The sequence below is a fragment of the Periophthalmus magnuspinnatus genome, chromosome 9, assembly GCF_009829125.3.
Source record: "Periophthalmus magnuspinnatus isolate fPerMag1 chromosome 9, fPerMag1.2.pri, whole genome shotgun sequence".
In the NCBI taxonomy this organism is placed as follows: Eukaryota; Metazoa; Chordata; class Actinopteri; order Gobiiformes; family Gobiidae; genus Periophthalmus; species Periophthalmus magnuspinnatus.
This window is the reverse complement of record NC_047134.1, coordinates 35,529,052-35,541,277: the sequence shown is the minus strand read 5'-3', so window position 1 is coordinate 35,541,277 and position 12,226 is coordinate 35,529,052. Positions and strand designations below refer to the sequence as shown.

The following is a 12,226-nucleotide window of genomic DNA, read 5'->3' as shown; positions in this document are numbered from 1 at the left end:
ACGAGCAGGAGACGAGACGAGCAGGAGACGAGACGAGCTGGAGACGAGACGAGCAGGAGACGAGACGAGCAGGAGACAAGACGAGCTGGAAGCGATACCGGGACTGGAACGTGGCGGCAGGAGCTGGGCGAGTAGAGGCAGGAATCTGGAGGGTGCATAAATCCAAATGAGCATTTGCAGGAAAGTACCATATAACAAAGCTTAGCAAGAAACATTCACGTTTTACACGCGGACGGTCTGGCACCGAGTGTAGACTGCCAAGCCTTCTTGTACTCAGCAGCAGGTGGTGGTGATTAGGCTGATGCACCCCAGGTGTGCACGGGAGGAGTCAGGCACTCCACCCAGCTCCAGACACAGAGGTAGGGGAGGGGGGGAGAGCACGGGAGGACAGGGAAAACTGACATCATGACAGTACCCCCCCCCTAAGGTCCACCTCCTGGTGGACCCCCAGGCTTGTCAGGATGAGCGCGGTGGAAGTCTCTCACCATGTCGGGGTCCAGAATGCGTGCCCTGGGCACCCAGGATCGCTCCTCCGGACCGTAACCCTCCCAATCGACGAGGTACTGGAGGCCCCTACCACGGCGACGAACGTCAATCAGGCGGCGGACGGTGAACGCCGGGTGGCCGTCAATGACTCGGGCGGGCGGTGGGGGATCGGCCGGAGGGCACAGGTCGCTGGTCCGGACTGGTTTAACCTGGGAGACGTGAAAGGTCGGATGAATCCGGAGAGACGGGGGTAACTGGAGGCGCACCGCCGATGGATTTATGATCCTCATGATCTTAAACGGTCCCAGGAATCGGGGGGACAGCTTACGGGAGTCCGTCTTCAGCGGGACCGTCTTGGCGGAGAGCCAAACCATCTGGCCAGGTTGGTATACGGGCGCCGGGACACGGTGGCGATCGGCCGTCGCCTTAGTGCGCGCTCCAGCCCGAAGAAGGGCCGCCCTGGCCTTCTTCCAGATCCGGCGACAGCGCTGGAGATGGCGCTGAACAGACGGGACGGCGAGGTCCCTCTCCTCCGTGGGAAAGAGAGGGGGTTGATATCCCAGCGATGCCTCGAAGGGAGACATACCAGTGGCGGAACTCACGAGGGAGTTGTGAGCGTACTCTATCCAGGGCAGGTGAGTACTCCAGGTCGCGGGGTTGGCGGAGGCTGTGCACCGTAGGGCCGACTCCAGGTCTTGGTTGGCCCGCTCCGTCTGCCCATTAGATTGTGGATGGAACCCGGACGTGAGGCTAACCGTGGCCCCCAAACTGTTGCAGAAAGACCGCCATACCTGAGAGGTGAATTGGGTCCCTCTGTCGGACACGATGTCCACCGGGATGCCGTGGAGTCGGAAGACATGACTGGTCAGCTGGTCGGCAGTTTCTTTGGCTGTGGGGAGCTTAGGCAGGGCAACGAAATGGGCGGCCTTGGAGAAGCGGTCCACAATGGTGAGAACCACCGTGTTCCCCTGGGAAGGGGGAAGGCCCGTCACGAAGTCCAAGGCGATGTGGGACCAAGGGCGACGAGGAACTGGGAGAGGATGCAAGAGACCAGAAGGGGGTGAGTGGGAGGCCTTGGCCCGAGCACATACCTGGCAGGCGGCGACATAAGCCCGGGTGTCTGTGTCCATCGTGGGCCACCAGAAGCGTCTCCTGAGGAGGGAGAGAGAGCGACCGGCACCAGGATGGCAGGCGAAACGGGAGGCATGGACCCACTGGAGCACCTGAGACCGGACAGAATCGGGAACAAACAGTTTATCTGGAGGGCCGTTACCTGGGTCGGGGTCGTTGGTCTGGGCCTCTCGGACGGTGTCCTCGATATCCCAATGGACCGCGGCCACCACACACGAGGAGGGGATAATTGTTTCTGCGGTGACCGGGCTATCCTCCAGGGCGAACTGGCGGGAGAGGGCATCTGGTTTGACGTTCCGAGATCCGGGGCGGTAGGTGAGGAGAAAGTTGAAGCGGCTGAAGAAGAGGGACCAACGAGCTTGACGGGGATTGAGGCGCCTGGCGGACTGGATGTACTCCAAGTTTTTATGGTCGGTCCAGACGATGAATGGTTGCTCCGCCCCTTCGAGCCAGTGGCGCCACTCCTCCAAGGCCAGCTTTACGGCAAGGAGCTCCCGATCCCCCACGTCATAATTGACCTCGGCCGAGGACAATCGCCGGGAAAAGAAGGCGCAGGGACAGAGGCGGTTGTGGGGGTCGAACCTCTGCGAAAGCACGGCCCCCACTCCCGAGTCGGAGGCGTCGACCTCCACGATGAATTGCCGTGAAGGGTCGGGCTGGTGCAGGATGGGAGCGGAGGTAAATAGTCTCTTAAGCCTCTCGAAGGCTGTCTGCGCCTCAGGAGACCAGGCAAACTGCAAAGCAGGAGAGGTGAGTTTAGTTAAGGGCGAGATAACCCTACTAAAATCCCGGATGAAACGTCTATAAAAATTGGCAAAGCCGATAAATCTCTGGAGCTGTCTCCGGCTGGTAGGAACGGGCCACTCAGTGACAGCCTGGATCTTTTCAGGATCAGCTCTTACTTGGCCCCGCCCCACAATGAAGCCCAAAAAGCTGACCTCCTCTGCGTGAAACTCGCATTTCTCAGCTTTCACGAACAGTTTATTCTCGAGGAGGCGCTGGAGAACCTGGCGAACGTGCTGGTGATGCTCCTGGGGGGACCGCGAGAAAATCAAGATGTCATCCAAGTAAACAAAGACGAATCGGTTAAGGAAATCACGGAGCACATCGTTGATGAGGGCTTGGAATACGGCAGGGGCGTTGGTGAGACCGAAGGGCATAACCAAGTATTCGAAATGTCCCAGGGGTGTCTTGAAGGCCGTCTTCCATTCGTCTCCCTCCCTGATGCGCACCAGGTGGTACGCATTCCGCAAATCCAACTTGGAGAAGATGGTCGCACCGTGGAGGGGCGTAAATGCCGAGTCCAGTAAGGGAAGCGGGTATTTATTCTTTACAGTTATATTGTTCAGACCCCGGTAATCAATGCAAGGCCGCAGGGATTTGTCCTTCTTAGCCACAAAGAAGAACCCCGCTCCCACGGGTGAAGTGGACGGGCGGATGATTCCGGCAGCCAGGGACCCACGGATATAGTCCTCCATTGACTCGCGTTCAGGTTTAGACAGGTTATATAGCCTGCTAGATGGTAGTGGGGCACCCGGCAGGAGGTCAATGGCGCAGTCATATGGGCGGTGGGGCGGTAAAGAGAGGGCCTTGCTCTTGCTAAAAACCTCCCCCAGGTCGTGATATTCAGCAGGCACCGAGGACAGATTGGGGGTGTCTGGGGACGGATCAGCGACAGGAACGGACCTCCCGGCCGGAGGGAGGGCGGACCGAAGGCACTTGGCGTGGCAATCGGGACTCCAGCCCGAAACTCCGCCCCTGGCCCAATCGAAAACAGGGTTGTGGGCGCGTAGCCAGGGGTAACCAAGGACCAGAGGAGAAGCGGAGGAGGACAGGACATGAAACTGACGGTTCTCTTGGTGGTTGCCGGACAGAATCACGGTGACAGGTTCTGTGATGTGAGTGATGTGCCCCAGAAAACGTCCATTGAGCCCCTGGGCATTTAAGGGGCGTTCGAGGGGCTCCAGGTAGACCCCGAGCTGCTCCGCGACTTGGGCATCAATAAAGTCCCTCTCAGCCCCGGAGTCGATAAGGGCGGAAACGCATAAGGTCTCTGTGCGAACGCACAGGGTGGCGCTGAGCCGCAGTCTATTAGAAGAGTCCAGGATGTGTTGCTCGCCCACCAGTACTCCCAGCGCTACTGGTGGGCCCCCCCTTTTGGCCGAACTGGGCAAGTGACCACATAATGTCCGCGCTCACCGCAGTAGAGGCAAGCCCCGGCCAGACGACGCCTCCGTTGACGCTCCTCGGCCGACACAAGGGTCCTGTTGAGTTGCATGGGCTCATCCGGCGGGGGCGGGGCAGCGCGTGGCTCCGGCGGGGCCGGTGACCGGCGTCTCTCTCGGCGACGAGCCCGTAGGCGGTTGTCTATACGGTGAGTGAGGGAGATGAGGGTCCGCAGGTCGGGGGGTTCGTCCCGGGAAACCAATTCATCTTTCAAAGTCTCGTTCAGGCCCCGCACAAACACAGCCCGCAGCGCGCTGTCCGTCCAGTCCAGCTCCGCCGCATGTGTCCAGAATTCAATGGAATAATCCGCTACCGTCCTGGAGCCCTGGCTGAGAGTCAATAACCGGGAGGCAGCATTGTCCTGGTAGTGCGGGTGGTCAAACACCAGCTTAAACGTGGACACAAATTCATTAAAATCCAGGCTATCCACAGACGTCTTCATTAGGCGCGCCTCTGCCCACTGGAGAGCTCTGCCCCGGAGTAATCCACATATATATCGGATCTTGGTGGCCCCCGAGCTGAAACGAGAAGGGCATTGCTGGAACATGAACTCGCACTGGAACAGGAATCCGCGACAGAGGTGAGGTTGTCCAGCATACGGCTCCGGATCCGTGCCTCTCGGCTCCGGGAGGCATGGTGGCGCTCCAGCTGCAGCAGGCGGGGTGACGAGGAGCGCGGCCACCTGGTGGTTAAGCTGTGCCACCTGCTGGGACAATGTCTGATTTAGCTCCAATAGAGTTCGAATGGATTGTTCGTGCTGACCCAGCACCGCCTCGGGGTGAGAGTGCGTGAGGCGGCGCGTCTGGTCCGGATCTGAGCCTGCTTGGTCCATAGTGGCCAGACCGTTCTGTCGTAACGGTGCGGATAGGACCAAAGGATGCAGACCAGAGCAGTTTTAACAGTGTTTATTTACAGCGGTGAAAATGCAGTCTTTAAACAGGTCACAAGAGCAGGTACAGGAACCGGGGAGCGGGAGACGGGTCAGGCGGGTGCGGTGCAGGTAGAGGCGGGCAGGACCGGACCAGGACGGGGATAGAAGCAGGTGCGGTACCAGGGCGGGCGGAGCAGACGAAGACCAGAGCGGGGAGCGGGTGACAAACCAGAGACCAGGACCGGACAGGAGACGAGACGAGCAGGAGACGAGACGAGCAGGAGACGAGACGAGCAGGAGACGAGACGAGCTGGAGACGAGACGAGCAGGAGACGAGACGAGCAGGAGACAAGACGAGCTGGAAGCGATACCGGGACTGGAACGTGGCGGCAGGAGCTGGGCGAGTAGAGGCAGGAATCTGGAGGGTGCATAAATCCAAATGAGCATTTGCAGGAAAGTACCATATAACAAAGCTTAGCAAGAAACATTCACGTTTTACACGCGGACGGTCTGGCACCGAGTGTAGACTGCCAAGCCTTCTTGTACTCAGCAGCAGGTGGTGGTGATTAGGCTGATGCACCCCAGGTGTGCACGGGAGGAGTCAGGCACTCCACCCAGCTCCAGACACAGAGGTAGGGGAGGGGGGGAGAGCACGGGAGGACAGGGAAAACTGACATCATGACAACTCTTTTCTTATTTATGGTGTTATCTGTATGCAGTATTTGTGTTTTTTTGTTGATTTTATGTGAAGCTCTTTGGTCAGTTGAAGTTTTAACTGTGCTTTGTAAATAAACTTGTACTGAATTGAATATTATTGTCAGCATAAAGCTTTTGGTCCAAGTGCGAGTCTTGATACTTGAGACAATAGACGTACAGTGTCAGAAAAGTAAATAAATACTACCATCCTCTGTTCAAAGTACAGGAGATTCAGACCAAAGCCTGATCCAGGTTCAAGTCAGTGTGTGTCTGTTCTAATTAAAAAACACACGTGTTGACAGTGATAAACTCCACTAATACAAGATGTGCATAAATAAAACACTTGTTTAATTGTGTATTATCATTTTATTACAAAAACAAATCTCATATCTTATTGAATTGCAGAAAAGAAATAGTTGAAGCAGCTGTTGTTTCTGTCCTGGATCATGGAGATGTGATCCACACACAGACTTCAGACTGAAACATTTAGACTCAGAACAGGTGATGAGTTTAAACCACTGAACTGTCCATGAAAAAGCAGCTTAAACGTTTAAATGTGTTTATAAATGTATTTAAACAGGACTATGACCACAGACTGACTCAATATCACACTTGTTTGTTGAACATGTTTGTAAAAGTCTAAGGTCTGACTGCACAAACCTGAGACGGTGAACAAGGCTTAAAAATGGAATATATTTCAAGGACGTGCAAAACTGGACACACTGGTGCCACAAACACTTTAATAATCTGGAGATAAACATTTATAACCACAGCTGCTCCTGTTTTTACTGTATTATCTTTGTTTTTGTTTGTATTGTTCTGTATTTGAACACGGAGCTCACGACATAAAGAGTTTTTAAAAGTAGATAAGTACTGCATGTATAGTGTAGTAGAACTGCCGTGTGTTCATATTTTCTGTGTAAATATCAGGCCGTGGTGTTTACTATTACGACCAGAGTGAAAAAAATCAATATGGCTGTAATTATTTAGTAATGAGTTGCCTTATTATAAAACCATTGCAAATTGAAAAGCACTGATGGAGTAAAATCCATCTGTCATTTTACTCCATCTGATCCAAACACGTGCTTCTTTTTTGTGCATCTGTTCTGAATTTTACTCAGTAACGTTCTGCAAACTGTCCTTCAGCCGCGGGTCCATCAGACATTCAGAGCAGGACAGAAGAGACAGATTTACACTTTAATATTCTGCTCGAAGTTCACATTTTAAACACCTCCATGAGAATTGGCAAATAGGCCTGTGAACTGACAAAGTAATACAAGAATCACATTTCAGTGTTTGTACAGGCCCAAACTGCAGAGTGAGCCATTTGTATGCAGAAGAAAGAAGGACATTTTGTGTTTTTGGGGGAAATTCTGTCATTTCATATTGCAGTCTCTGTGGTTTTGCTAATTGTGACCATTCAAATTTCAATTTTTGATTCAATTTCAGTTCATCTTGCCCTACGTGACTTTGGAGAATTTGCTAACTGCATTCTTAAAAACTAAAATGTAAACGCTTGGCAGTTTAATCCCAGCTCTGAGCAGTTCATAGTGTTGTTGTGTCCTCGGGCAAGACACCACCCACCTGTCGAAGCAGGAATTCCCATTTTAATTTGGTATTTAAACTGCCCACGGCCTTTGTTACAGTTTGGATGTTCAGTCAGTGTCAGAGCAGAGATGTTAGTTCTATCGTACCATCAGTACAGGGAGTGAATTTGTTTATTTTATTTATTTTTTAATTATTTTACAGTGGGAGCCCGATGAGAGCACGAGGAAAAACACAAACAAAACAAATAACCACACAGATCCATTTAAAAGAGTAAAAACAGGAGCAGGTGTGAGTGTAAATGTTTATCACCACATTATTAAAGTGCTGCAGTGGCATTAAACCAGGACAATGTAGGGTTTATTTTTATGTCCAGTGTGTATATGTCCAGTGTGTGTCTTATGTCCAGAGTGTTTATGTCCAGTGTGTCTTATGTCCAGAGTATTTATGACCAGTGTGTTTTCAGTGCTGTCGTTTTCAGTGATTTTCTTGTGGTGATGTCGGGATATTCTGTCTTGATTTTCATCCCAAATGTCGACATAAATGTCTCAAACGTGCTTTAAGACCAACGTCATTTACAATCTCCAACATGGTCTTGTTACGCAGACATGCTCGATTCCCCCGGTTTACTCACAAAACCTGTAAAGTCTTATCTTTTAATCCAGGGTGTTTAGTCCATGTGCTGCAGGAGCCTCTTTAGACAGTTTCCCCTCATATTCCACAGAGCCGACTCGGCGCGTGAGTCTCCTGTAGAGACAAACACATAGTTTAAGTAGGACTCTTGGTATTTTCTGTTAAATTTAGTTTTCTTTTTCTCGGAGGTTGTAGGCTCCTCTTCTGGCTCCTCTTCTGGCTCCTCTTCTGGCTCCTCTTCTGGCTCCTCCTAGCTTGTGGCTCTTTTGTGCGTCGTGTGTGATGCGTTTTACGTGATACGTCGTCGTGGAGACGAGCAGATCTAAAAATCTCGCCGTTGTATCAAATGGATTTCTGTGGCCATTTCCTCTCAGGATTTTCATCTGTGGACAAGTTTATTAGTGCGTCATGAGGGACGGGTGAAAGTTACGTCAGAGAAGATGCGGTCTCTGGTAAATTATTTACTCCAAACAGCCTAAATCCCTTCTTCCCACCTCAGTTCTGCTGCAGCCGGTCCTTAGACGTGTACAGTCGTGTGATCTTGTATTAAATGTTCCCGTATCGTATAACAACACCTCAGAAACACTTTACAAATCAGCTTTAATAGTCAAACTTTATCAGAATTTAAATATCACGGACTAAAAAGGGAGAATTTAAGTATTAACACCTGCATTTTTGTCTCTGAGTGTAAAAATAACCTGGACGTTGCTGCTGTGTGCTCTGTGTCGTGCTCTGTGTCGTCCTGCAGTGTCAGAATCATCAGCTGAACATAACACAACTGGACTTTTGCTTTACTTGTACTTACGTCTGTTTCCTCACCGTCTCTATTGTCCCGCTGCTTCTTATACCTTCTCCCTTCTGTTCCAGTTAACCCTCCAGAGCACAAAGACCAGAGTGGCCTTCTTTGAGGAGCTATGAACTCCCCCAGAACACGGCGCCTCTACATTCCTGACGACGCCACGGGACACGAAACCACTACAAAAGTCACATAAGTCTATAAGTACAGGTGCACGGCGACGCTTTGTGCAGTACGAGTCTTAATCCGTGAGTGTTTACAGTCTGTGCAGATCTCGGCCTTAAACTGCGGAGAATGACACATATAGTTTTATAACGGGGTAACACTGTGGTGTATATAGTGAATTATAGATTTAAACGTGCGTATTAAGCTCGAGGGACGGGTTCAAATGGTGTAAACTAAAAGTACTAATGTTTTATTTTTGCTATGACTTTATAATGGGTTTGTTTGTTTTTACTTTGTAGAAATATTGGGTCAAGAATTGTCCACTTTTATGATGGATGGGTTTTATTTTGGACATCAGGCCAAATTTATTCTTTAAAAACTAAACTGTGAGAAAAAAGGCTTTGATTTTTGGATCTTTATCTTGCTCACCATGGATTGGACCTGTGCCTTTTTTACACTGTCCAATGGCCCCTGGATCTGTTTTTCTCTTGGAATCTGGCCCCAGTGCAGATGTATTATATAAATTTAGGTCAAAATGCGTGCTGTCTGCGTCTAACGAGAAAACATTTTATGATCAGATATCCAGGAAGTGCACGTTGTTAAGAATGCATTAGGTTCTGTTAAAAAAAAATCAGGTCTAGTGCCTTTAAACCGTATTTTAAAACCTCATTTACCACAGGCTTTGGAGAAAACTGTGTACAGTGGTCCCTCAATTAAGTTAAGTGCTAAAAATAACCTGCAAAAGGCAAAATCCACAAAGTATCGTCTTTATTTTTTACAATTATTCTCTTTGTTTTTGTCTGTAAAACCCCTCACCACACACTTTATACACTTTTCTCACACAGGCGTTAACATTTTCTCACATTTCTCTCTCGTTTAAACTCTCTCAAAGTTCAAACCTTCGTAGGCGTCTTTGTCGGTGCAGAACGTTTCATCGACATTGTGGGTTTTGTCGGGGAGAAACGTGAAACAGCGAGACCGTGAAAGGTGAACCGCGACATGGCGAGGGACGACTGTATTAGAACAAAACTGACGTGATTCTGCCTTTTAAAGATAACACGACTTTTCTGTAGTGACTTTATCACATTAAAGTGTTTTACATGTAGAGTCTTTGTTCTAAACTTATCAAATATCTTCTCTTCTTTATACATCACTTCCTTTTACCACTTCAGTCGAACGGTTTATGGAGAAAATTGAACGTTTAAACGCAGGACCTTTACGCCATATTGTGTTTAAATAGCAATTCATCACCTTTAATGGAGGTTGATGGGCTGTGGTGAACTTAATAATTCAATTTTGTGGATAGGCTTTTTTCATTGCGCTGCGGTGGTTAAAAGTTTAAAACAGTATTGGACAGAAGTTTACAGCTCACATGTGCAGACTCTGACATGTTCCAAATACGCCTTAAGTCTGAGGACGCCATGTTCCGCCCTCAGAAGGAGAAGCAGATTAAAAACCACGGGCAGAAACTGATTCTCCACCGACACTGTGAAGTCTTTTTTCACAGGATGTTTTTGTGAAGAGAACCACTTTTATCCAAAACATGAATTTGCATCTATTTTGAATTAATTTGCTCCCTCTCCCTTTGAAAGTGCTTTATTTGTGTGATATAAACAAAAAATATGTTTTCAGAATTTATACAGTTATTATGAAAAGTAAACCAGTATTTAAAATAAAAGTACAATGTATTATGATGAATGTATGTTTATCAGGAACTTTGTATGTTTTATATGTGAAATAAACACTTCACTGACTGGACACACGTGTTGTTCTCATGTAAAACGTGACATTTACCTCGAGTTTACAGTCCAACACTACTACACACATTCACCTGGGTTATTTTAGCAATTTAAGAATGGATCTGTTTCAAATTATGAAAATAATCTCACATAATTAACGCCAGCACAGAATTATAGCAGTAAAAGTATCAGAAACACAAGAAAAGAAGCAGCAGTTTCAGTCGGCTGTGCGTCTTTACCTGTGTAAGTTTCATGCTGTTTCTTGAAATGATGTAAAGTAATTTCACTTAAATTTGTTACAAGTTGAAATTTAAAGAATTTCAGCAGCAGTAGATGAGGCACAAATACGGTCACTCAAGTCAACACTTATTAAAATCAGAAAACATGAAATAAATCCATTAAAATTCAAGTTCATTAAAACAAATATTACTCAATTATTTTTATTTACAGAACACTTCAGTTTGTGCTGTTGTTTTAACATTTATTACGCCTCAAAATTAGCATAAGCGTTGATTTTATTGGGGTTTAGTGAGATGTTTTCAGTGACATCCACCTGCTGCTCTTTGTCCATGAGTTTATCTTTAAATATTTATTCATTTTGACTCGGCAAAACCTCAGAGAGACACAAATGGACAGGAAGTAGTGACGCTAACAGTGACATCGCCGGACGCTATTGTGCACAGAGTTTATTTTTATATTTAGTTTTGCGTGCAGGTAACAGCAAAAAGGACACAACGACAGATCCAGATGGAGTTAGTGTACATTTACAAACTTAAGTAGATAAAAAACGTCTTTGTCTTTATGTTTACAGCGGCGTAGCGTTCAGAATCGTTCAGAATCGTTCAGAATCGTACAGAATGTGTCACGTCTTCACCTCTTTCGTCCGGTTCAGCGCTCACTGTTTCCAGATGAGCTGTGTCCGGTTTAACCCTTTACAGGTTTGGACTGACAGCTCTGAGGGTCCCTGAGGTCATGGGCCCGTCCCGTGTCAGCTCCACAGCAGAGGGACGAGGACCCCCGAGGACGACGGCGGACTGACAGAGACACGTCCACACGTCCAGAGCTCAGGGACGGACAGAGGTACAGAGGCCTGACACTCGCACATGTCAAAGAAGAGACAAAGACAGAAGCAGTCTTTCACATTTCATCACTTCTGTCTCACTAAAGTGTTTTTTTAAAAGTATTTTACCAAACGGTGGAACTTTCCAGACAAAGCAATAACATTTCCACAGAAACGAGCACCGGTCGTAAAAGTTAGTGCTTTAACTCCATTATGGCGTTTTCTTTTCATTTTGGTTTAACTTAAAGTCTATTTCTTTATAACTTTTCTGCCGTTCAATCCAATTAAGCAAATATCCTCTCGCTCTCGTTTCCTGCTCCAGAAATATTAATGTCGCCTCCATTTTCTTTCAAAGCTTTGGACTTTTTTCACATAATTAAATTCACCTGGTGCCGTAAAGATCCTGGAGACTTTGTATTTTGAGAGTTTCTCTTCAGCTCAGTCCAGTCCAACGGTGTCCAACAGTGTCCAACAGTGTCCAACAGTGTCCAACAGTGTCCAACGGTGTCCAACGGTGTCCAACAGTGTCCAACAGTGTCCAACAGTGTCCAACAGTGTCCAACAGTGTCCAACAGTGTCCAACAGTGTCCAACAGTGTCCAACGGTGTTCAGTGCATTTTAAAACTCAAAATACACCAACCAGCTCTCACCCTCTGTTTTTAGCTGTCTCTTTATCCCTCCTTCTCTCCTCTCTGTCTTTCTTCTATCTCTTTATCTACCCTCTCTATACAGTTCTCTCTCTCCTCTGTACCTGCCTCCTTCTCTTCCCTCTCTCCTCTCTCTCGGTTTCTCTTCCTCTCTCTCACTCTGTCCTCTCTTTTCCTTTGTCCCTTTCTCTCTTTTCTTGTTCACTCTCTCTTCATCTCACTCTCTCACTA

At 48.2% G+C, this 12,226-nt stretch overlaps 1 protein-coding gene across 2 annotated transcripts in view; it reads left to right on the top strand.

The window, feature by feature from the left end:
• nf2a (NF2, moesin-ezrin-radixin like (MERLIN) tumor suppressor a) overlaps positions 1-10,245 on the top strand; it is a 44,395-nt gene extending 34,150 nt beyond the window's left edge. Inside the window, exon 16 of one of the 2 annotated variants that reach the window (XM_033973073.2) lies at positions 8,456-10,245. In XM_033973073.2, coding sequence (XP_033828964.1) covers positions 8,456-8,506 — 51 coding nt within the window. In that variant the 3' untranslated portion in view covers positions 8,507-10,245. The remainder of the gene's footprint in view (positions 1-8,455) is intronic. The other variant, XM_033973074.2, reaches the window with a different exon arrangement.
• The last annotated feature ends 1,981 nt before the right edge of the window (positions 10,246-12,226 follow it).